The 26,079-nt window shown below is 51.9% G+C and overlaps 1 protein-coding gene across 1 annotated transcript; it reads left to right on the top strand.

Moving 5' to 3' along the window:
* Positions 1–12,367: 12,367 nt before the first annotated feature.
* Positions 12,368–13,957, top strand: LOC127334549 (U-box domain-containing protein 26). The gene has a single exon (XM_051361042.2). It carries the CDS (start codon positions 12,590–12,592, stop codon positions 13,823–13,825), a length of 1,236 nt encoding a protein of 411 aa, XP_051217002.1. The 5' UTR covers positions 12,368–12,589; the 3' UTR covers positions 13,826–13,957.
* Positions 13,958–26,079: the final 12,122 nt, after the last annotated feature.

The following is a 26,079-nucleotide window of genomic DNA, read 5'->3' on the forward strand; positions in this document are numbered from 1 at the left end:
GGAGAGCATGCAAGATCATAAACAACACATAGATATAAATTGATAATCAACATAACATAGTATTCTCTATCCATCGGATCCCAACAAACACAACATATAGCATTACAGATAGATGATCTTGATCATGTTAGGCAGCTCACAAGATCCGACAATGAAGCACATAAGGAGAAGACAACCATCTAGCTACTGCTATGGACCCATAGTCCAGGGGTGAACTACTCACTCATCACTCCGGAGGCGACCATGGCGGTGTAGAGTCCTCCGGGAGATGAATCCCCTCTCCGGCAGGGTGCCGGAGGCGATCTCCTGAATCCCCCGAGATGGGATTGGCGGCGGCGGCGTCTCTGGAAGGTTTTCCGTATCGTGGCTCTCGGTACTGGGGGTTTCGCGATGAAGACTATATGTAGGCGGAAGGGCAGGTCAGGGGGCCACACGAGGGGCCCAGATGACAGGCCGGCGCGGCCAAGGGCTGGGCCGCGCCGCCCTATCGTCTGGCCGCCTCGTGGCCCCACTTCGTTGACTCTTCGGTCTTCTGGAAGCTTCGTGTGAAAATAGGCCCCTGGGCGTTGATTTCGTCCAATTCCGAGAATATTTCCTTACTAGGATTTCTGAAACCAAAAACAGCAGAAAACAAAGAATCGGCTCTTCGGCATCTTGTTAATAGGTTAGTTCCAGAAAATGCATAAATATGACATAAAGTATGCATAAAACATGTAGATATCATCAATAATGTGGCATGGAACATAAGAAATTATCGATACGTCGGAGACGTATCAGACTGCTTCTGCTTCTTCGCCGGAGGTGGATTGGGGGGCGGCGTCTGCTTACCCGCCCGAGGTGGACTGGGGGGCGGCGGCTGCTTACCCGCCGGAGGTGAATTGGGGGGCGGCATCGGCTGACGTGAAGGAGGTGTAGGTGAAGCACCACCACCACCACCACCACCGCCACCGCCACCGCCACCACCACCGTAGGGGGGTGGACTTGTTGGCCTTGGCGCCTCGCCTGGAAATTTGATAAACTTCTTTTTCCATAGAATGAAATGGCGCTTGACATCTCCAAGTCTTCTCTCCCCTTCAGGTGTAGCAATGTCAATCTCCAGGTCCTCAAACCCTTGTACTATGTCCTCCACTGTGACACGAGCATAGCCATCTTGAATGGGCTTGTTGTGGTGGAGTGCTCCAGGTTCACATGGTAAAGCACTGCCGATGGCTACCTTCATGGACATGTTCCCCATTGGATAATACAGATGGCATTCTTTCATCTCCTTTACATCGTCCACGGGGTAGCGAGGAGGCTCCGGTGCAGTAGTTTCGATCGTCGGAGGCTCCGGTGCAGTAATTTCGATCGTCGGTGCATGTGCACCAGCCGGTGGGGCCTCCGTGGAAGCCACGCTGCTTCTCCGCTGCTGGCTTCCGACATCCGGTGGATGATCTTCATGCTGCATCCGAGCTGCCTCTCTTTCTTGTACTAGTACATCCACGGTTTTCTTCATCTCATTGAATTCCTATGCCAACCGCGCCAGCTCATCTTTTTGCCGATCCGCCTTTCTCTTACGGCTTCTGTAACTGTAGGGGTCATTTTCCTGGGAAAACCCTTCTTCCCACGAAATGACGCCTTTGCCTCGTACACGTCCTCCGTGTTCAGAATTCCCGAGGGCTCAGGTCAGCTGGTCATTCTCTCTGTTGAACTTGATCTTCCCCTCTTGAGCATCCCTCATTGCGTCAATAAGGGCTTGGGTGGGTTTAAACTTTGTGTCTCGGTGGGTACACTCCCCTATCACCGAGTCTAGCGTTCCCACATGCCCGTACCACCAGCTTTTGGCCCTAGGGTCCCATCCCTCGGTACCTAGAGGGATTCCTCGCGCCCTCAGGTCATCCTCCATCTTCTGCCACTTAGGCTCCGAAAGGCGGTATCCTCCTGGCCCCATAATATGATTGTACTGCTTCTTAGCCGCATTTGCCTTATTTTTATCCGATATGGCCTTGAATTCCTCTAATTTCTTTTGCCTCACAAATTCGGGCCAATCATCTTTCAGCTTCTCATACTGTCCGGTGAAATCCGGAGTCTTCCCCTTCTCGACATATTGAGCCGCTAAATTTTTCTTGTATGTCCGGAATGCTGTGGCCATCTTCTGAAGAGCGAACTCTTTGACCAGCCTCCTCCTCTTACGTCCCTCCGGATCGTCGTTACCGAATTCATCTTTTTTGCGGTATTCCGGAGGTAGAACGAAATGCTCCATAAGAGTTCTCCAGCATTCCTTTTTCTTTCTCTTGCTGATGAAACTGGAACCAACACGTGCCTTCACTGGCTCATGCCATTCCTGGACGGTGATCGGGACGCTGTCTCTAACAACGACTCCACATTGGTTGATGAACTTGGTGTACGCCTCTTCGGGCTCCAGCGGCTTGCCTTTTGGACTGATAACATCAATGGTATATATTACTCCTTGTTTCAGCGTCTTGGTTTTGCCACGCTTTGTCTTCACCGATTTTTTCGACGATCCGCTGGCCGAGGGCTAAAATAAGAAAGACAGTCGAGTTAATACACATATTTATTGAAATCGGTAAATTTGTATCACCAGCTGAGGCTCAATGTATATATATACCTCGCCGGAGGTGGTGATTGCTAATTGCTTATCAACATCGCCGGAGGTGTTTGTCGATGGTTCACCTCCATCAACAGTGCCCGTTCCTTCGTCATCACCTCGCTGACGACCTTCATCTTCACCGCCAAGGTTCAGATAAGAAGAGATATCTTCTTCTTCATCTTCTTGGGGCGGCACATAAAGAATGTCGCCGTTTATGATGCCGAAAATATGTGCCTCGGCTTCCGGATTATAGTTATCCCTAATCGGGTCGGCTCTATCGTCCGCCATATGTGTCACTCCTGAAAACATGTAGTAAAAACTAATTAATTGTGTATATGTCAGCATTATCACATCTCTTCTACATATAAAGAGAGAGGGCGACGAGGGAGGCGAGAGGGGGGATGCGTATTAGATGTGTATATATATGCGGACGATCGACCTTGCCTCGCAGTGACCGCGTGACCGAGAAACCAGTGGCGGTGGCGAAAGGGCGGTGGCGGTGACGGTGGCGGTGCCGATCCTCTCTCTCATAAAAAAACAAAAAAAAACCCACGCGTATACGGAGGGGGCGGCGAGGGCCTCTCGCCGCCCCCTCCGTATACACGCGGGGTCGGTGGCGAAAGGGCGGTGGCGAAAGGGCGGTGGCGGTGACGGTGGCAGTGGCGGTGCCGATCCTCTCTCTCGTAAAAAAACAAAAAAAACCCCGCGCGTATACGGAGGGGGCGGCGAGGGCCTCTCGCCGACCCCTCCGTATACACGCGGGGTCGATGGCGAAAGGGCGGTGGCGGTGGCGGTGCCGATCCTCTCTCTCGTAAAAAAACAAAAAAAAACCCGCGTGTATACGGAGGGGGCGGCGAGGGCCTCTCGCCGCCCCCTCCGTATACACGCAGGGTCGGTGGCGAAAGGGCGGTGGCGAAAGGGTGGTGGCGGTCCCTCCTTTCTCTCTCTTTCTCTCTGGCGCGCGAGAGGGTCGCGCGGCGCCCCCTCCGTATACACGCGGGGTCGATCGGTGCCCCCTCCTTAACATATATTGTTTTGTTAATAGCGTAGCTCACATCAAGTTTTACTTTTTTTTGTTAATTATCAAGTTTTACTTTTTTTTGTTAATTTACCGTTTTTGTTAAACTAATTAACTAGTTAAAATTAAAAAGAAAAAAAACACAAAAAAAAAAGAAAAAAAATCCGGCCCGGCGGGCGGCGCCCCTCTCCCCGTACGTGCGGACGCGCGCGACGCGTCGTCCGGCGGCGCGTGCGGAGGCACGTCGGGCGGCGGCGCCTGGGGCGTGTCCGGCGCGCGTGCGGGAGGCGCGCGCGTGCGGGCAGCGTACGGCGGCGGCGGGAAGAAACACGGCGGCCAGGGGCCCCTCTCCCGTACGTGCGGACGTGCGCGGCGCGTCTAGCGGCGTGTGCGGAGGCGCGTGCGGGAGGCGCGTACGGCGGCATCTGGCGGCGGCGGGGAAGAACTTAACACGGCGGCCGGCGCGCGCGCGCGAGAGAGCTAGACGACGATGTACGGGAGGCGCGTGCGGGCGGCGACGACGACGGCGAGGCGAGGCGGCGGCGGCGACGACGGTGGCGAGGCGAGGCGACGACGGCGGCGGCGAGGCGTCGACGGTTCCGAGACTGGATCGAGGAAAAAGAAGGGAAAACGCGCCAGGGCCGCGCGCGAAATTTATAGGCTGGGGCCTTTAGTCGCAGTTGGGTTGGCCAACCGCGACTAAAGGGATACCTTTAGTCGCGGTTGGCCAACCCAACCGCGACTAAAGGTCTTTTCGGCGAATTCCAGCGCTTCCCGCCGAGTCACCCTTTAGTCGCGGTTGGCCAGACCAACCGCGACTAAAGATGTTTTTTAAAATTCTTTTAATTTCTGAATCTTCAAAATACAAATAATATATGAAAAAAATCAGAAAAATAAAACTAATTCATTTCTGAATCTTCAAAATACAAATAATATATGAAAAAATTCAGAAAAATAAAACTAATTCATTTCTGAATCTTTAAAATACAAATAATATATGAAAAAATTCAGAAAAATAAAACTAATTCATTTCAAAATCTTAAAAATACAAATAACATATCAAAAAATTCAGAAAAATAAAACTAATTCATTTCAAAATCTTAAAAATACAAATAATATATCAAAACATTCAGAAAAATAAAACTAATTCATTTCAAAATCTTAAAAATACAAATAATATATCAAAAAATTAAGAAAATAAAACTAATTCAATGCAAAATGTTAAAAATAAAAAATAATATATCAAAAAATTCAGAAAAATAGAACTAATTCATTTCAAAATCTTAAAAATACAAATAATATATCAAAAATTTTAGAGAATTTCTTCCCGGCCGCCTCTATCTTCCCACAAGTTCTTCCCGGCCCGTCTTCCCGCCAGTTCTTTCCCGCCTATGTCTTCCCACCATTTCTTCACGCCTCTATCTTCCCGCGTATCGATGCTTCTGCTTTGTCTTGTTCCTCCGACAGGGCGTCGTGCGCTACCCACGCGTCCTTATCCTGCCGACAGCTTTAGTCACGGTTGCACCCTCCAGCCGGGACTAAAGCTTACCCAAACGTCCACATCCCACCGACAGTTTTGTTAGATGACACAAAAACCACATTTAGTCCCGGTTGCACCCACCAGCCGGGACTAAAGGTTAGATGACCAGCTCTGGATTCCTCCTCTTCTTCCCGCCATTTCTTCCCTATCTTCCCGCCACTTTCTTCCCGCCTCCTGTCTTCCCGCTCCCATTTACCCACCATTTCTCACTACATATATGTAGCCCGGCTTGGCCAGCATTATCACATCTCTACAATCTCTCATCACTCTCTCATGGCTTCCACCGCACCTACTCCAACCTACCAGCAGGTGGAGGAGATTTGCGCCTCGAACTACCCTTGCCCACCGGGCTACCGCGTCCCCGCCGGCTGGAGCCTAAGCGCCGGAGGCGTGCCGGTCCATCCCGTCCCTCAGGGCACTGCGCGTCGAGCGGCCATCACGAACCACTACTACCTCGATCTCACGCCGAAGCAGCGGATGAATCCCCGCTGGCATCCCGATAACCAGCATACTTGGGACGCTTTCTTCATCAATCGGCGTGACAGGGCGCTCGCCAGGTAGGAGGAGGACGGTCTGCCTCCTGGGAACTTCCACGAGGCCGGCCGGCGGCTATGGTGGTACGGCCGGACTCTACAGAGCATCATGGACTACATCACGGCCGGCGATATCCCCCGCCTGCGCTACCCTCAGTTCGAGCCACGAGCGCCGCCCAACGACAGCGACGACGACAACAACGACGACAACGGCGACAACTTAGAAGGCGACGACTACCAGTACAACGGCGGCGACTATGAAGACTACGAGTATGCATATTATACGCCTAGGCAGGAGTATGACTAAGTCACTCCAAATTTCATGTATCGTCAGTGGTATTTATGGCATGGCCAATCAATTTCGGCAATGCTAGATCCACCAAATCCCATGCAATGACGGCTCCTCTAGTCCTTTTCCCATTATACGCCTAGGCAGCAGTATGACTTAGTCACTCCAAATTTCATGTATCATCGGTGGTATCTCGAATCAATCGAATCATTCGAAAATGGACACCAAACACATCACAGATAATATAATTCACATGATCCATTCAACAAAGTTTGGTACAATAAATTATTACACATCATTTCTTCCCTTGTGTCCCTGCTTGCTTACGATTGAGCCGTATCCATGGAGCATCCTCATCATTTAACTTAATGCTTGGGTCGGTGTTCACTTTGAAGGGCGGAATTTCACCAAACATATTATAATCTTCTGACATGTCTGTCTTGCCCTCCACTCCCACGATGTTTCTTTTCCCTGAAAGAACAATGTGGCGCTTTGGATCATCGCATGATGTACTGATCGTTTTCTTATGTTTCCATTTCCTCGGTTTGCTACTCATGTCCTTCACATAGAAAACCTGAGCGACATCTTTCGCTAGGACGAATGGTTCATCGAGGTAACCAAGATTGTTGAAATCCACCATTGTCATTCCGTATTGCTGGTCCACTTTTACCCCACCTCCTGTTAGCTTGAACCATTTGCACCGGAACAAAGGGACCTTAAAGGAGGGTCCATAGTCAAGTTCCCATATCTCCTCTATGTAACCATAATATGTGACCTTTTGCCCATTCTCGGTTGCTGCATCAAAGTGGACACCACTGTTTTGGTTGGTGCTCTTTTTATCTTGGGCGATCGTGTAAAATGTATCCCATTTATCTCGTACCCTTGGAAAGTCGTTATAGTTGAATGGTGTCTTGGCCAACATGTACAGCTGATCTACAACATGATCGTCATTCATTAAATGTTTTCTCAACCAACTGCCAAAAGTCTCCATGTGGGCCTTCGTAATCCAGGATTCAGGCTTCCCCGGGTTGTCCTCGCGTAAAATATTCTTGCGTTTCTCAAAGTACGGAGCCACCAAGCTGGAATTGGTCAGAACTGTGTGGTGTGCTTCAGTCATAGAAAGGCCGTCCATACATATCGTTGATTTCCTTTCGATCGTGCCTTTTCCACTTAGTCTCCCCTCGTGCCGCGATCGAGGAAGACCAATCGGCTTAAGGTCAGGAACAAAGTCAACACAGAACTCAATTACCTCCTCATTTCCATAGCCCTTGTCAATGCTTCCTTCTGGCCTAGCACGGTTACGAACATATTTCTTTAATACTCCCATGAACCTCTCAAAGGGGAACATATTGTGTAGAAATACCGGACCGAGGATGGAAATCTCTTCGACTAGGTGAACCAGGAGGTGCGTCATAATATTGAAGAAGGATGGCGGGAACACCAACTCGAAAATGACAATACATTGGACCACATCGTTCTGTAGCCGTGGTAGATCTTCTGTATTGATTACCTTCTGAGAGATTGCATTGAGGAATGCACATAGCTTCACAATGGCTACTCGAACATTTTCCGGTAGGAGCCCCCTCAAAGCAATCGGAAGCAATTGCGTCATAATCACGTGGCAGTCGTGAGACTTCAGGTTTTGGAACTTTTTGTCCGCCATGTTTATTATTCCCTTTATATTCGACGAGAATCCAGACGGGACCTTCGTACTGCTCAGGCATTCAAAAAAGATGACCTTCTCTTCTTTGGTCAGAGCATAGCTGGCACGACCTTGAAACCATTCTGGATGCCGGTCATTAGGGTCTTTCAAACGTTGCTGGTCCTGCCGTGCTTCCTTTGTATCATTTGTCTTCCCATACACGCCCAAGAAGCTTAGGAGGTTCACGCAAATATTCTTCGTAACATGCATCACGTCGATTGCAGAGCGGACATCTAGGACTTTTCAATATTCTAGCTCCCAGAAAATAGATTTCTTCTTCCACATGGGTGCATGCCCGTCAGCTCCCTGCGGAACTGATTGTCCGCCAGGACCCTTTCCAAAGATGACTTTCAAATCCTTGACCATATCAAATACCTCAGCACCAGTACGTTCCGCGGGCTTCGGCCGGTGATCTGCCTTGCCGTTGTAATACTTGCCTTTCTTTCTTACTGGATGAATTTTCGGAAGAAATCGACGATACCCAAGGTACACGTTGTTCTTACAATTTGGCAAATATACACTTTCAGTCTCATGTAAGCAGTGCGTGCATGCATTGTATCCCTTATTTGACAGTCCGGAAAGGTTACTAAGAGCAGGCCAATCGTTGATGGTTACGAAAAGCAACGCTCGTAGGTCAAATTCCTCTTCTTTGTGCTCATCCCACACACGTACACCAGGTCTGCCCCACAACTGTAAAAGTTCATCAACTAATGGCCTTAGGTACACATCGATGTCGTTGCCGGGTTGATTCAGACCTTGGATGAGCACTGGCATCATAATGAACTTCCGCTTCATGCACAACCAAGGAGGAAGGTTGCAGATGCATAGAGTCACGGGCCAGGTGCTATGGCTGGAGCTATGCTCGCCAAAAGGATTCATGCCATCTGTACTTAGACCAAATCTTATGTTCCTTGCGTCAGCTGCAAAATCTTTGAACTCTCTGTCGATCTTTCTCCATTGCGTTCCATCTGCGGGGTGTCTCAACTGCCCGTCCGACTTACGGTCCTCTTTGTGCCATCGCAACAACTTGGCATGCTCTTTGTTCCTGAACAGACGTTTCAACCGTGGTATTATAGGAGCATACCACATCACCTTGGCGGGAACCCTCTTCCTGGGTTTCTGGCCCTCAACATCGTCACCAGGGTCATCGCCTCTGATCTTATAACGCAATGCAGTGCATACCGGGCATTCATTCAAATTCTCGTATTCACCGCGGTAGAGGATGCAGTCGTTGATGCATGCATGTATCTTCGTAACCTCTAAACCTAGAGGGCGGACAACCTTCTTTGCTTCGTACGCATCAAGCGGGCAACTCGTTATTCTTTGGAAACATATTCTTCAACATTTTCAGCAAGTTTTCAAATCCTGAGTCAGCTACACCTTCCTGTGCCTTCCATTTCAGCAAATCCAGTGTGCAGCCCAGCTTTTTCAGACCATTATCGCATCCGGGGTACAGCGACTTTTTGTGATCCTCTAACATGCGATCCAAATTCTCCCTCTCCTTTTCAGTTTCGCAGCTTCTCCGTGCATCAGCAATGGTCCGACCAAGATCATCAACGGGCTCATCACGTGCCTCTTCTTCACCTTTCCCTTCACCTTTCCCTTCTCCTTCCCCTTCACCTTCCCCACCTTCAGCATCCTCCATGAAAGTATCACCGAAATGATCAAGATAGTTGTCATCGATGAAATCATCCCCTTCTTCATCTTCTTCCATTATAACCCCTCTTTCTCCATGCTTGGTCCAACAATTATAGCTTGGCATGAAACCCTGCCGAAGGAGGTGCATGTGAACATCTCTTGAGGAAGAGTAACCCTTCTGATTCTTACAGGCAACACATGGACAGATAACAAAACCCCCCTGCTTGTTCGCATTAGCCACTACGAGGAAATCTTTCAAACCCGTAGTGAACTCGCCGGAGAGTCGGTTACCGTTCATCCATTGCCGATTCATCTGCATTATTATAATATAAATATATAATTAACCATCATGCATTTTTTAAACTAATTAACTAACTACAAACAATAGAAATTAAACAATGAACTACACACATATGCATATTTTATCAATGACACATGAAAGGTTCAAGTTGCTAACCACGATCGAGGAGGAAAAAATAAATGAGAAAGCTCAAGTGTGGCTCCGACACTTCATATCATGTTTGTTTCATGCTCTTGGGGCATTTCATCAAACACCTTGTGTGCATAAGAGGAACCAAAAGCAAACCTAACACCCACTTGTGAAGTTTGTGAAGAGAATGGCTCCAAATGGCTAAGTGTTGGCTGCTGGATGGGTATATATAGGGGAGGGGCTTTAGTCGCGGTTGGTCTGGCAAACCGTGACTAAAGGTGCCCGAAGGCCTTTAGTCGCGGTTGGCCAGGCCAACCGCGACTAAAGCCCCTCACGTGCACCAGCTGGCCAGCGAGCGCCCTGGGCCCAGGCCTTTGGTCGCGGTTCGCCTCCCGAACCGCGACTAAAGGTCCCATTAGTCACGGTTCGAAATATTTGGGGACTAATGAGGCTGGATGGAAGGCCCTTTTTCCACCAGTGTACGCTGGGTACACGACTGGGAGATAATAATCCCCCCCCCCCCCCCGCGGTGGCGACTCCAAAGGCGACACAAACGTAGCCAAACCATCTTTCAATTTCCCTTCTTCCCCTCCCTCAGCGGCGAGGCCCCCGCTGAGCGGTTGGTTGAGTGGCTGGTGGAGGCCGGGAATACCTCATGCGTAGTTGGGATGACTTGGCCATGGTGGCGACCTTGGATGATGGTGGCGCTATGCCTTAGGAGAGGTTTGGCAGGGCAGCGCTACCAGAGACAGGTTCTATGCCCGCCTTGACTTCTCAAGCCGGGGCAATGCCCTCTGCCCTACCAAGTGCAACGACTTCTTAACATCCCACATCGGGATGTGGGTCATCGTTGGCACCCGTGGTGGATGCAAGTCACCGTTCACGTGAGGGGCCTTCCCATATCATGATGTAGGTGGCATCGTGGTGGCGTTACTGACCAGTTCGAGAGCCATATGTCCGAAGTTCGTAGATCCTCGCGGCGGCGGTGCTTCTTATGTCTTCTCAGTTCGGCAACATTAGGAGTTTAGACTACGGGGCGGCGGACCTAGAAGATGGGAGGCTTGTTGGTTTGCGAGGGTGCCAGGTTGCTCAGGTGTTGGGCGGTGATCATGGTCATGTAAGCGGTGTGAATGTGATGGTTGGCCAGCACTCTGATGTGGTGGTGGTGGAGGTGCAGGTGTCATTCTGGTGGTGTTCCGCTCACCTTGTTGGAGGCGGTGAGGTCATGCCAAGACGAAGCCCTTGCTTGGCATTTTTGTGTTGTGCTTCCCTTCTTCAAGGTGTGGTTCCTACTTCTATCGTTCCACCTTCGTGCTCCGTGTGAAAACCCATCTTCGGATTGGACTGTGCCGGTGCTGGTGTCGTTTTCTTATTGAATACGTCCCCTTGGAGCTTAGGGACGGAGCCAAGAACGAAGCATGTGTGGTGTCATGAAAAAAGATGTCGGGTTAGGCTTAAAATACACCTTGTTTTACAAGATTATGCTTATTTTAGTGGTGATATGCCCATGGGAACCACCTATGTGAGCAATATTTCCTTCTTTGAGGTTTGCTAGGCTGGTGCTACAACACATAACACCGGGCCTAAATCCGTCCCTATTGGAGCTCACCAAAGGCGGACCTAGGATTTTTGTGAAGCCTGGGCACACAACGAAGCTGGAGTCTAATTCAAAGATAATATCAAGGCAAGATGCAATTTTAACCAAGAAATCCAAGACTGAAGCCTGGGCACTTGCCCAGGCAACAGGGATGCTGGATCCGCCCCTTGAGCTCACAACGCCTCTCTACTAACGTTTTGTGGAGGAAGCTGTGGTGTCTTCTCCAGTTTTTGTTGCTTCTTCGCCGTGCTTTCTCTAGTCTAGCTTGTATCTTGGTCTGCACATTTAAGTTATATATATGTTGTGGTCTTCCTTGTTGAGCTTACGAGCAGATGTTCGTGGATGGTGGCGGTGCTTTTTCCTAGTGGCGAGGTTTGTGTTGGTGGTGTGCATCATTTGTTGATGTGCTGGCTCGAGCTCTGTGTGGAGATTCGGTCCGGCAACTCTGCCCATGAAGAAGTGATCTTCCTCTCTTGCTTCCTCCTAGGGTCCTCTGTGTTCCACTCCCCTTTGTAGTTCCTTCAAATGCGCTGCATTTGTGTGTGTGCGCACGCAAAATCTAGTAAGCTGGTTCACCGTCATGTACCTTTCATCAATGTTGGCGATATTAATTTACGTCGGGCCTATGGCCTTTTATCTGGGTGGAAATAAAATCCACATGTATTGGCTGTTTGTGTGAAGATGATTGCAAGTGCAAGCCTGCGGGAGGAGGAGCCTGCAGGGGATGCAAACAAGGATTCAAGTTTTATCTGAACAGCAATAATAGAATTCGCCCCATAGTTCTATAGGGCCCACCATGTCAGAGCGAGACACCCGATCGAGTTAGCCTAGGCGAACCGGGACAAGGGGTCACCAAACTTAAGGGATAGGCGCTGGATTGGCGCGCGGCCGATCGCCAATCAGCCTTATTCCGTATCTGGTCCGGCTCGAACCAGCCGTGCCCGATTCAAACCAAGTTTGTGAGCCGCGACCAAGACGTACGACTCAACCACACGTGCTGGCCACCTCCCCGCCTACTTATACAACCCAGCGGCGTTCTTCGTCTCCCTCGATCTCCACTCTCCACCAGTCCACTCCTCTCTCCTCTCCTCTCGTCTCCACCCACCACCAACCCACCCACCCCCACGAGCATCACATCTTCGTCGCGAGCGAGCTAGCTAAGCTAGCTACCCAGCTGCTGGGTGGGGGTCAGTCAGATCCAAATCGCCACCTCTTGGGACGAAGATCATCACCATCAGAGCTGCTCAATTCGGCAATGCCAGGGAGCGTGCCGCTGCCTCTGGGGCTGGACACGGTGGGTCTGCAGGTGCCGTGGTACTTCCGGTGCCCGATCTCGCTGGAGCTGATGCAGGACCCCGTGACGGTCGCCACAGGCCAGACGTACGACCGCGCCAGCATCGAGTCGTGGGTGGCGACGGGGAACACCAGCTGCCCCGTCACCCGCGCCCCGCTCGCCGACTTCACGCTCATCCCCAACCACACCCTCCGCCGCCTCATCCAGGAGTGGTGCGTCGCGCACCGCTCCCTGGGCGTGGAGCGCATCCCCACGCCCAAGCAGCCCGCCGACCCGGACCTCATCCGCTCCCTCGTCGTCCAGGGCCCCGCCCTCACCGCGCTCCGGAGGCTCCGCGCGCTCGCCAGGGAGTCCGACAAGAACCGGCTCGTCATGGCCACGCGCGAGACCCGGGCGGCGCTCGTTGAAATGGCGTTCGGGGCCGGCGGGGGTGGAGAGGAGGCTCAGGCGGAGGCCATGGCGGTGCTCGCCCTGATCGGCATGGGGGAGGCGGAGGCCGCGGAGGTGGTGGGGAGGGAGGAGCGGGTGGCCAGGCTCGGCAAGGTTCTTGGCAGCCAGGGGACGACGGCGCTGGAGGCCAGGGTTAACGCGGGCGCCGTGGTCGAGGCGGCCGCCGCGGTGTCCGGGGCGGATGCCAGGGTGGTGCTCGGTGCGGCGGAAGGGGTCGTGGAGGGCCTGGTGGCGCTGGTGGAGGACAAGGCCAACAACGCCCGCGCCGTGCGCGTCGGGATCCGGGGCCTCTTCGCGCTGTGCCTGGCCAAGGAGAACCGTCCGCGCGCCGTGTCGGCCGGAGCGGCGTCCGCGCTGGCGCGGCGTGTGGCGGAGGGCGGGTGTTCCGGGGAGCCGGAGCGCGCGCTGGCGGCGGTGGAGCGGCTGTGCCGGACGGAGGGCGGGCGCGACGCGGTGGTTTGCGGCGCCGGGGGCGGCGAGGCCGCGGTGGTGGCGCTGGTGCGCGCAATGTCCGGGCGCGCGGCGGAGCACGCGGCGGGCGCGCTGGTGGCCGTAGTGGGCGGGTCGGAGGCGCTGCAGGTGGAGGCGGTGCGGGCGGGCGCCATGAGCCAGCTGCTGATGATGGTGCAGGGAGGGTGCTCGGAGCGCGCCAAGCGCAAGGCGCAGCACCTGCTGAAGCTGCTCCGGTCCGCCTGGCCGACCACCGACTCCATGGCCAACTCGGACGACTTCCTCCAACCGTACTAATCCAGCCAGCCAGCGAGTAGGATCGACGCGACGGAGAGATTAAATGTCATCTCTCCATCAAAAATTCCAGTTTTGTATGTACTCCATTGTTGGCGCTAGGGAGGTTCTTGATTCGATGAATGAATAGGCAAGTTGAAAAAAACTACTAAAATGGCGATTTTGTTGTGGCGCTGTTGTCGTGGTGGTGGGCTAGCTACTAGCTAGGCGCTCGTGTGGGTGTCCGGTGGTCAGAGCAAGTACACGCAGGAAGGTGAAGCGGAGGAGGAGATTGCGCATTGAAAGCCGCGACGAGCATGGTGGGGGTGCCCATGTCTGCAGGATGCTTCTGCAGAATGGAATGTTGTTGCGGGGCCGAAATTATTAGATTTGATTCTCGGGCTGCCATTGCAATGCAATGGCCATGGGGCTGGGGGATCAGAATAGGAAACCACGGGCATCCAGGCTGAGGCAGGGTGCTGCTGCTGCCTGCTGATAGTACTAGTGAAGTGATGCTGCTGCAGCTCCTGCGCCTCTTTTGACCGGATTGGCGAAGACCAACACCACCACCATCAGTGCGTGCGTGCGCTGCGGCCAACCTCACCCTCATCTTGGACTTGGACTGGACCGCTATGTTGTTTGTTTGCCAATCTCCAGCTCTATGTCTATGTGCTACTCCCCTCAAAATTTCAGACATAAGGGCATCTCCAGCGGCGCGACGCATTTCGGACGCTCAAAAGTGGTCGCGAGCGTCCGTTTGCGTCGCCCCGCGGACGCCAAAATTATCGCGAGGAGCGAAATATCCGTTTGCGTCGGGGGCTACCTCCAGCGGTCCGACGCATTTTGGACATGCAACTGTTTTTTTTTGTGTGCTACTTCTTTTCAATTTAGTTGAATAATTAAGTTTTAAACGCGAAAAAGATGTACTCATGATGTCATATTGGTCCAATCGAATAGATTATAGCCTAAACAATTAACCGGATACGTCAATCGACTAGATTCAAACATATTTAACATACAAATAAGAAGAAATTTAAAAACCTATAAACTAAAACTTCTTTTTTGGCCTTCTTGTTCGAAGGCCCTGCGTTGTCGTCATCGTGGAAACTCCTCTGCCTCTTGCTTGTCACCTCGTCGTCGGAACTGGAGGACGACGCGCCTGTCGAGAACTTGAAACTGGAAGAAATGGCGTCTTCCTCGTCGTCGTCGGTGAACGGACGACGACGCGCCGCCCGCGCCAGCGCCCTGGACTTCTTCCTTGCCGCCGCCTTGTCGTCCGCCACCTCCTGCGCCTCCAATCAGGCGAACTTGCTGTCGGAGTCTTCCTCCTCCTCCTGGCCCTCCTCCTCGTCGTCGGCGTCGCTGGCAGCGCCGCCTCCGTCCTCCTCCTGGCCTTCGCTGCCATTGCCGCCTCCCTCCTCCTCGTCCTCACTCGGTGTGGAGGTAGGGTAGCTGGGCGTGGAGCCCGGATCGCTTGGCGTCGCCGGTGATTCCAACCAATGCAGGAATCCGGGCGACTTGCCCTCGCTCTCCGAGTCGGACGGCAGCGTGTAGTCGCTCATGACGTGCCGGTGTTGGAGAAGAAGAAGAAGTGGAAGAAGAAGGAGGCGGTTGAACTTGAATTACCGTAGACGCGGGGGTTATAATGTGTGCGGATTAACGGCGGCGCGTAAAACGAAGAGGCCGGCGGTTGCTCTTCCGCGGCGGTTCGGCGCTCCATTGCGGCGGTTGGTCGCCGCGGTTGCCACACCGGCGCGCGTTGTGAATTCGAGGCCGATCGAACCTAGGTCGCTGCCATGAGGGCCCGTGGGGACGCGAGCGGACACTTTGCGCGTCCGCCGAGACGCAAACCTGACGCATATTTGGGCCAGGTTTGCGTCTCCACGGACGGCCCGGTCACTTTGCGTCGCCCCGCTGGAGCAGGCCCCAGACGCATTTCCGGTCACGGCGGACGAAAACGGTCGCTGAGCGTCCGTTTACGTCACGCCGCTGGAGATGCCCTAAATATGTGCTCCCTACGGCGCAGGATAGTGCCCCATAACTAGCCTCAAGCCCTCAAGAAGACCATCTCCATGGGTGGCCTTTAAATGAGGAAATTGCACATAACACCATATGTTGGGGCATGTTTTGCAAGGAACCACAACCATAACTTGTTTTTGCACAGAACACCATATTTTGTTGTAATTATTGCACAAAACACTAAATAGGGTCGTTACGTTCGTTTCATACATAATTAGTCCCATAAGCCCATTGACAGCGTGGACTCTGGCGTGGACCCCGACTAGGACCTACCGCATAACTCTTCCTACTGTTCGATCCCGCCGCCATCGTCTCAGTCTCTGATCATCGTTGTCGCCTCCCTCCTATGGAACTAATCCACTTGATATGGATATCCGGGCCTGGTACTCTAGGACAGCCATTGATATGATATTTGGGTCTAAGGTTGTACCAGTAGTTTATTATAATCTTGTTATTAGGAGATAATAATGTAGCCAGGTCATGCTGTGGGCCATCTAGGGTTTTAATAGAGTCTGTTTGACTTGGGCATGTCCAAGTCAAACTAGGTTAGGCCCAATAAGGGGGGCGGCCGGCCAGCTCTCCCTTTCATATAAGGAGATGGCACGGCTATGGTTAGGGGGAGTTCAAGTTTAGTCTAAAAGATTAGGGTTTCCCTATTGCGTGTGTTCACGTGTATCATCCCTCCGGGGGTACGGCGCTGCCGTTATCTATTATATCTGCTGCGAAGGTTCTTGTGTTCATCAAGGATTGTCTAGCTCTTGGTTTGAGGCGTATCGTTCATCGATCCGTTGCTTGCTGGATTCGTTCCCTCTTCTCCAGGCTGCGTTCATCGCGTTGTTGGGAGGATTCTCTACCACAGGTTCTCGCTGTGAAAGATTGGGCATCAACTAAGGAGGATCCAGTGGGTCGCTCCCTTATCATGTGGTATGATATGGATATCCGGGCCTGGTACTCTAGGACAGCCATTGATATGATATTTGGGTCTAAGGTTGTACTAGTAGTTTATTATAATCTTGTTATTAGGAGATAATAATGTACCCAGGTCATGCTGTGGGCCATCTAGGGTTTTAATAGAGTCTGTTTGACTTGGGCCTGTCCAAGTCGAACTAGGTTAGGCCCAATAAGGGGGCCGGCCGGCCAGCTCTCCCTCTCATATAAGGAGATGACACGGCTAGGGTTTAGGGGAAGTTCAAGTTTAGTCTAAAATATTAGGGTTTCCCTATTGCGTGTGATCACGTGTATCATCCCTCCGGGGGTACGGCGCTGCCGTTATCTATTATATCCGCTGCGAAGGTTCTTGTGTTCATCAAGGATTATCTAGGTCTTGGTTTGAGGCGTATCGTTCATCGATCCGTTGCTTGCTGGATTCGTTCCCTCTTCTCCAGGATGCGTTCATCGCGTTGTTGGGAGGATTCTCTACCACAGGTTCTCGCTGTGAAAGATCGGGCATCAACTAAGGAGGATCCGGTGGGTCGCTCCCTTATCTCCACTTTTTCATTCTCAATACTAGGGCATGCACCTAGTCTAGGGGCAAAATGGTCGAGGGGGAGGTAGGTTCTCCGGCGCAGGCGACGACGGTGGTGGCAACACCTGCTGCGATGCCTGGATGGCCGCCTCAAGGCCAATCCATCTGGCGCGCTCCTCGAGGCATCTGTGGTGTGGCATAGGGAAGGTGTACCCAGAACACTCTTCTTTTGTTGGCACGTACTCCTCCTCCTTCTTCACGGGCAGCGGTGGCAGCGGTAGGTACGCCTCCTAGGCCTCGTTGTTGACATCATCATCGTCGAGGCCCTCGAGGTGCACCTCGATCATCTACCATCGAGCGTCGTGCTCGGCCTCAGACCACCAGCTCCACATTGGGGAGTCGAAGGTGTACACCGAATCCTGCTGCACATCCAGCGGGAGGTGGGCTTGGCTGCGGAGAATCTCCGGGTGTTGGGGGGATAACCCCCGGTATGCCAAAGGCATGCCAAACCGGATGGTTTGAGCCATCGAGATACCGGTTTAATATTCTTACCGGAAACAAAGGTAAGAGTTTGGGCTAAGTGAAGCTAAGCCGGCATCCCCAAGGGGGTATGCCGGAACCCGGTAAAGAAGATACCGGAATGAAGGGCCTGTCGGCAGGACTGGTCAAAGATTCTCTTCAGAGCAGGAAGACAAGGATGAGCTAAGCGAAGTGGCTTTAATCAGAGCACTGGCGCCAAAGAGAGGGATGACGCTAAAAGAAGCCGGAGGACATCAGCAGCCCTGATTAAAGAGGACCCCGGCGTCATCTATGATTAAAGTAGCTTTGTAAAGTAGTTTGTCCAGTCAAAGATGCCATTAGGGTTTCTTGCACTGTAAGCCACCCTCTCCCCTATATAAGGAGAGGGGGCAGCCCTCCTTACGGGCACGCACGGGAGTAGCAAGGCCCAGGGCACAAACCTGTAACATGTATGAATCAATGAAGATAGTGATCTAGAAGCGAGTCCTTCCTTGTGTCTTTCTTCTTCAACCTCTGGCCTTGGCCAAGTTCTTGAGGAAACCATCCGGAAGTTCCTCCCATCTGATCGCAAACCCTCCCCCGAATCCTCTAGCGTCCATTCGGCCCCAATCTAAGCCATCCTATGGCATCTGCTCGTTCACCACGACGACAGTTGGCGCCCACCGTGGGGCATGAAGTGGCGCTTGAAGGAGTTCACATTCGGGCGGGCGTCCTCGAGATCTCCGGCGAGCGTACGGTGTCCGCGCTTGTGCAGCGCATCTACGCCATGGACTTCATCAACGACAACGTGGGTTGCTTCGCCAACGGCGGCATCTTCCCCAAGAACGGCCGCATCATCGAGTTTGGCAGCCACCGCGTCTACCTCGGCACCGTTCCTGTGCGCCAGCGCCTCTCGCCGGTGCTGGTGGCACCGGACCCGCCAAGATGGCTCTGTGCTGGCCGCGCCGCCGGCAGCGTCGAGGTAATGATGACCAGCGTGGTTGGTGCAGGAAAAGAACCTGTGGGTGAAGGTGCTGGTCGTGCGGTCTCGACCCGTGCGGCCAAGCCACCGCTGGAGCGCGATGCAGGCACAGCGGGAGCGTCATCCGCGCCACCGGAAACACCGCTCCAAGCGGCGATGAACGTCCTCGCCACCCCCATCGCACAGAACATCGATCCGGCAGCGGCTCAGGCGGAGCTGGAGGCGCAGCGCCAAAAGGTGCTCGAGAGCGGCAAGGACATCATCCGGGCGCAGCGCGAGCTGAACCTTACCCTACGTGAGTACAACGCTGCCCATGGCTTTGCTTCTGTTAGCGCGCATGCTGCTAGGATGCCGGAAAACCGGCTAAAAGCTCGCAACCTAGATCTGGATTTGCGCAAAGAGATTCATGCCGGCAAGAGTACCTCTGCATCTGTTAGCATCGTGGAAAAGCCTAAGTATAGCAGCCCGGATAAAACTATAAAAGCTGCTAAGGCTGCAGTAGAGTTGTGTGAATCGCTTTCCGGAGATGCTTTGGCAAAACAGCAAGAGCGTGTTAGAGAGCTGCTGGAAACTATTGAGCAGCAAAATGCTGAGCAGCTGGCTAAGCTGAACAAGGCTGCGGCCTCAAAATCCGCGCGTTCGACAAGGAATGCCGGAAGCAAGTCCCATGGGCAGGCATCGTCCCCCCATCCGGACAGAAGAAGAGAAAAAGAAATGAACGCACAGCAGATGACTGTGTACGATCCGGTTCTTGCCGGAAAGCAACAAGCCGGGCAGCATGATGCCGGTAGAAAAAGCCAAGGGGCAGAACGAGGCTACGCCAGAGGAGGCTATGCCGGAAACAATCATGCCGGTAGATACGAAACCGGGCAAAATTATCGACCTGCAAGGGCAGCGTATGGTGAGGAGGAAGTAGATCCTCCGAGGTACCGGCAGGCAAGGGCCGCGGTACCGGAATGTTATGATGAGGCTGATTCTGCAAGACCGGTAGCTTTCCGGAACCCATTGGGAGAGCGCCTGGGAGAGAGATACTTACCGGAACGGGATGCAAGGCACCGTCTGGATAGAGTGTATTTGTCAGAAATGATCGAGGAGGAAGGTCCTCCAGGCCCAAAGTGCTTTGGCCCAAGGATCATGAAAGAAAAACCACCAGTTCGCAACTTTATGTTGCCCCGTGACACAAAAACATACGATGGCACCACGAAGCCGGAAGACTGGCTCGCGGATTACGTGACCGCGGTATACGTCGCAGGCGGTGGAGGAACCGTAGCAGGAGGAGGAAATCGGCGTTGGGCCGTGAGGATCATACCATCGTTTTTGGTTGGACCGGCAAGAATCTGGCTAAACAACTTGCCGGCAGGAAGCATAAATGGCTGGCTGGATTTTGAGGAGGCTTTTGTGAGCAATTTCAGCAGCACCTATCAACGGCCAAACAGGCCGCAGCAACTCGCTCTGTGCGTACAGCGCCCGAACGAAACAGACCAGGATTATCTGGCCCGGTGGAACACTACAAGGAACTCCTGTGAAGGGGTAATCGAGGCACAGGTCATTGCTTGGTTTAGCAGTGGGTGCAGAAGAGGTTCGCCGTTGTGGCAAAAGCTGCAGCGGAACATGTCGACAACGTTGGCAGAGATGATACGTGTGGCGGATAGCTATGCGTTGGGAGACCCAACGCAGCCGGCAGTGCAACCTGAGCCGGAACAGCTGCGCCACGAACAACACCGGGATAACCGGAATAACAAAAGAAGAGAAGATTTTCCGGATCGAAGGTACGGTCCGACAAGTTGCTTCGTGCAGGTGAAAACTCTGAGGCCAACGGCAGTCAGAGGCAAAGAACCGGATCGCAGCCATGGGCGGGTCCTAAGAAACAATGGGTGGAAAAGAAACCCTGGGTCCAGAAAAGAAACTGGCAAGAACCCGCAAAATACACTATGGAAGCTGCCATGGACCAACCATGCCGGTGGCACACACCGAATCCGGCACACCCGTCAAACCACCTGACGAAGGATTGTACCTGGACCAAGTACTTGATGCAAAAGGGAACGGTGAAAGATGCACAGCCACCACAAGACATGCCGCGGCAACAACAGCTACCGCCACCACTGCCACTTACCGGGGCAAACGCCTTACCGGTGCTGCCAAACCGGCAGCAGTACCAGCAAGTTAACCGGGTGGAGCAAAATGATGATCAACCACCTCCACCGGCACCTTTAGGCCGGAATGTTTACGAGGGTCCGGATATGTGCTGTGTTGTCTTTGTCACTGAGCCAACAGACAGGCAAAGTGTACACCGCCGCTCCATGGAGGTCAACGCCGTGATGCCGGCAGTCCCCAAGTACATGCTGTGGTCAAATCAGGAAATTACCTGGTCATTTAAGGATCACCCTAAGATCATGCCAAATCCGGGTGGATACGCTCTTGTTGTGGACCCAATCATGAAAGGGCCACAAACTCGAGTAAAGTTCAGCAAGGTGCTGATAGACAACGGCAGCAGCATAAACATCATGTACAAGCACACCATGCGTACGCTGGGCATAACAGAAAACATGCTTCAGCCAACACGTACAACGTTCCACGGAATCGTTCCGGGCTTGTCCTGCGCCCCGATAGGAAAAGTTCGGGTGGACGTAGCATTTGGAGGACGTGACAATTGCCGGGTTGAAAATGTTGAGTTTGAGGTGGTGGATCTAGACAGTCCTTACCATGCGTTGTTGGGAAGACCAGCATTGGCAGCTTTCATGGCTACCACTCATACGGCTTACCTCAAGATGAAGATGCAAGCACCTCGTGGACCCTTGACTGTGGTGGGGAACTATAAAGTCTCACTGGAAACTGCATCTGCCGGATCAAACCTAGCGGAATCGCTGGTGATCGCGGAGGAAAAGAAAAGAATGCAAACAGCGGTTGCGCTGGCTCAGTCCTCACAGTTGAGCTTAGCGGCAATGAGTGGAAACTTGGGCTCGCCGGCGTTCAAGCCGACGAACGAAACAAAGGACATTGTGCTGGATCCGGCTTACCCAGAGCGCACCGTTCGCATTGGTGCCGGACTTGATCAAGCATAGGAAAGCGCGCTCGTCAGCTTCCTCCGTGAGAATCGGAATATCTTTGCCTGGTCAACTGATGATTTGGTAGGTGTTCCGAGGGAGCTGGCTGAGCACTCCTTAAACGTCCGGAAGGATGCCAAGCCGGTGCGACAACCCTTGCGCCGGTTCGCTGAAGATAGAAGAAAGATCATAGGAGAAGAGGTAACCAAACTGCTTGTTGCCGGATTCATTGTGGAGGTCACGCACACAGAGTGGCTGGCCAATCCGGTAATGGTCGAAAAGAAAAAAGATGAGAACCTGGAGGCAAAAGCTCCGAAGGTGTGGCGCATGTGCATCGACTACACCAACCTAAACAAGGCTTGCCCAAGAGACCCTTTTCCTTTGCCACGGATCGATCAAGTGATTGATTCAACTGCTGGGTGTGAGTTGTTGTCCTTCCTAGATGCCTATTCCGGTTTCCACCAGATTCCCTTGAAAAAGGAAGATCAAATAAAAACTACGTTCATTACCCCGCACGGGGCTTATTGCTATGTTACTATGCCCTTTGGTTTGCGCAACGCTGGTGCAACGTACCAGCGCTGCATGCAAAAATGCTTGTTTGATCAAGTCGGAAAGAATGTGCAAGTCTATGTAGATGACATTGTGATAAAAAACTAAGGTAAAGAACACCTTAATCGATGACATCCGGCAAACATTCGATAACCTAAGACGGTTCCGGATGAAACTTAATCCGGCAAAATGTACCTTTGGTGTTCCTGCCGGCAAGCTGCTCGGTTTCCTGGTATCAAGCCGGGGCATAGAAGTCAATCCGGTAAAAATCCGGGCAATAGAAAGAATGACTGTCCCTCGAGAGCTAAAAGATGTGCAAAAGTTTACCGGAAGCTTGGCATCGCTAAGCCGGTTCGTAAGCAGGTTGGGAGAAAAAGCTCTGCCACTCTATGCTCTGATGAAAAAATCCGACAAGTTCGTCTGGACCCCTCAGGCAGACGCAGCGTTCAAAGAACTGAAAACAATGCTAGCTACAGCACCTATACTGGCCTCACCTCTAGAAAGAGAGCCTATGCTATTATACATAGCGGCAACAAACCGGGTTGTGAGCGTAGTGATTGTAGTTGAAAGAGAAGAGGAAGGAAAAACCGTCCAGAGGCCGGTATACTACCTGAGCGAGGTGCTCTCCCTCTCAAAACAAAACTACCCTCATTTCCAAAAGATGACTTATGGCGTGTACATGGCCGCCACCAAACTCAAGCACTATTTTGAAGAGCATCCTATGAAGGTGGTGAGTGAAGCACCAATCTCTGATATCATGTGCAACAAGGACGCCAGTGGAAGGATTGCAAAATGGGCAATCCAGATATCGCCATACGTGCCGGCATACGAAAGAAGGGATGCCATAAAGTCACAGGCTTTGGCCGATTTCCTTGTTGATTGGGCGGAGATGCAATACAAACCGCCAGATCAGAGGATAGAATACTGGAAAATGCACTTTGATGGATCCAAACTCAAAGAGGGTCTGGGTGCCGGTGTGGTGCTCACCTCACCAAAAGGAGATCACCTCCGGTATGTTTTGCAAGTACATTTCAGGGCATCGAATAATGTCGCTGAATATGAAGCTTTGATCCATGGGCTTAAGGTCGCAAAAGAAATCGGTGCACACCGGATCATTTGCTATGGAGATTCAGATCTTGTGGTACAGCAGTGTTCCGGAGATTGGGATGCAAAAGATGCCAACATGGCCTCGTACCGGTTTCACGTGCAAAAGATTGCCGGATTCTTCGAAGGGTGTGAGTTTCACCATGTGCCGCGCGCAGAAAATGAAGCCGCGGATGCTTTGTCCAAGCTGGGCTCATCCAGGCAAGGAATTCCTCCCGGAATAGCTTTAGCCCACCTAAGAGCACCATCGATCAAACCAAGCCCGGAATCGGAATCAATTTTTGTACCGGAATCACATGTAGTACCCATGGATATTGATGAAGGAAACCCGGGGACTGCACCGGCAAACTCGGGGACTGCTCCGGCAAGCTCGGGGACTGCTGTACCCATACCGGAAGAAATGATGCTGGTAGATAGCATGGAGATAGATGCACCGGTGTTTTTGGTTCGAGAGACACCGTCGTGGGTTAAACCTATTAAGGAATTCCTGATCAACGGCACCTTGCCGGATGACGAAAATGAGTCAAGGAGAATACAAAGAAGGTCCAAAGCATATACATTCATCAATGGTGAGGTGTACAAGAGAAGCGTTACCGGTGTCCTTCAAAGATGTGTGGAACCGGAAGAAGGGAAAGAGATGCTTGAGGAAATTCACCAAGGAGAATGTGGGCATCATGCTTCGTCAAGGGCGCTGGTAGCAAAAGTATTCCGGCATGGGTTTTATTGGCCCACTGCTTTGGAAAACGCTGAGGATTTGGTAAGAAAATGCAACGGGTGCCAGAGGTACGCCAAGCAAAATCATACCCCAGCGTCCGGTTTAAAAACAATACCGTTAACATGGCCGTTTGCTGTTTGGTGCCTCGATATGGTTGGCCCATTCAAAACTGCAAGGAGCAGCATGACTCACATCTTAGTCATGGTGGATAAATTCACCAAATGGCTAGAAGTAAAACCTATCGCAAAGTGTGATGGGCATACAGCGGTAAAATTCTTGAAAGATGTCATTTTGCGGTATGGATACCCGCACAGCATCATGACTAATAATGGAACCAACTTTGCTCAAGGTGAGTTCAAAAGGTTCTGTGAGGACAACAACATCCGGCTGGATTTGTGCTCAGTGGCACACCCACAAGGCAATGGCCAAGTAGAAAGAATGAATGCTTTGGTACTTTCCGGTATCAAACCAAGACTCATCGATGCGGCGAAAAAGTCGCCGGGATGTTGGCTCGATGAACTACCATCAGTACTTTGGAGTATAAGAACGACTCCAAACCGGTCTACCGGATACACTCCGTTCTTCATGGTTTATGGAGCAGAAGCAGTTATACCAACCGACATCATTCATGATTCACCAAGAGTACAGCTCTATACTGAGCAAGAGGTCAAAGAGGCCAGAGAAAATGATGTGGACTTGCTAGAAGAAGCAAGAGAGCTGGCTTTGGCAAGAACAGCCATTTACCAGCAAAACCTCAGACGCTATCATAACCGGAAGGTTAACCCGAGAGTTTTCCAGGAAGGAGATCTTGTGCTTCGCCTAGTGCAGCGCACTGAAGGCCGGCATAAGCTTTTGCCACCATGGGAAGGTCCCTTCATTGTAAGCAAGGTGCTTCACAATGATGCATATTACCTGATCGATGCACAGGAGTGGAAAAAAGGAAAGGCGGACAGGTCCGGAGAGGAGAGCAAGCGTCCATGGAACGTAGCTCTGTTGCGTCCTTTCTACTCTTGAAGTTGTGGTGTAAGAAGTTCCTTTTTGTACCTTACATGCTATGAATAAAAGATGCCGGAACCTTGAATGAATCTCGGGGACTACCCCAACTTAAGTTGCATGTAACTTGTTTATTTTTTCAGTTTACCGGTTGCTTATTGAATGTTTTTTCTTTCCGGATTAGTAGTGTGCTAAATCCTACCGGAGTCTTCGACTTTGCTGCTGTCCGAAACTCGGCTTCATGGCAAGCAAGATAAACCGGTAGGAGATAAGCACATGAACTGCGAAGAGGGAGAGCAGGAAAGAACAATCCGGAAAATTTAACTAACCCCGGTTTAACTGGTTTTTTTGCAAAATTTCGAAGTTATTTCTAAGTTCAAGAAAATGCTTGTTTGGTGAAAGAACCTTGTGCTCATACGCCAAAGAACGCCCAGAGAAGGCAGGCGGAGCTAAGGCAAAAGAACCAAGTGTGCATCAAATTGGATGCGGAAACAATTTGGAAATCTTTGCAGTGCAGGATAAAAGCAAAACCATGAGCAAATATGCTAAGGCAAACATAAGATAATTAACACCGGTATAACATACCGGCATGAACTGTTGTGCGACAACCAAAAGGAAACTTAAAGTTTTACATCATAAGCCCCGGCATACCGGGGCAGAATTTAACGACCATTGTTTTGAGGCAAACAGGACCAACAGACGTATCACAGGCAAACATTTAATAGAAGATCATCAGGCAGCAGGGGCTTCCGGAGGAGCGTCGCCAGCACCAGCGTCGTCCAGAGGCTCCTCATCGGCTTCATCCTCCTCCTCGTCGAGATAGTCCTTGACGCCAGGAGGGGGAGGGATGAAGGTGCGCATGTTGGCGTACTCCGCAATGTGGTACGCACGATCCTGCCGCTTAGCGGT

Source organism: Lolium perenne, chromosome 6 (assembly GCF_019359855.2).
Source record: "Lolium perenne isolate Kyuss_39 chromosome 6, Kyuss_2.0, whole genome shotgun sequence".
Classification (NCBI taxonomy): Eukaryota; Viridiplantae; Streptophyta; class Magnoliopsida; order Poales; family Poaceae; genus Lolium; species Lolium perenne.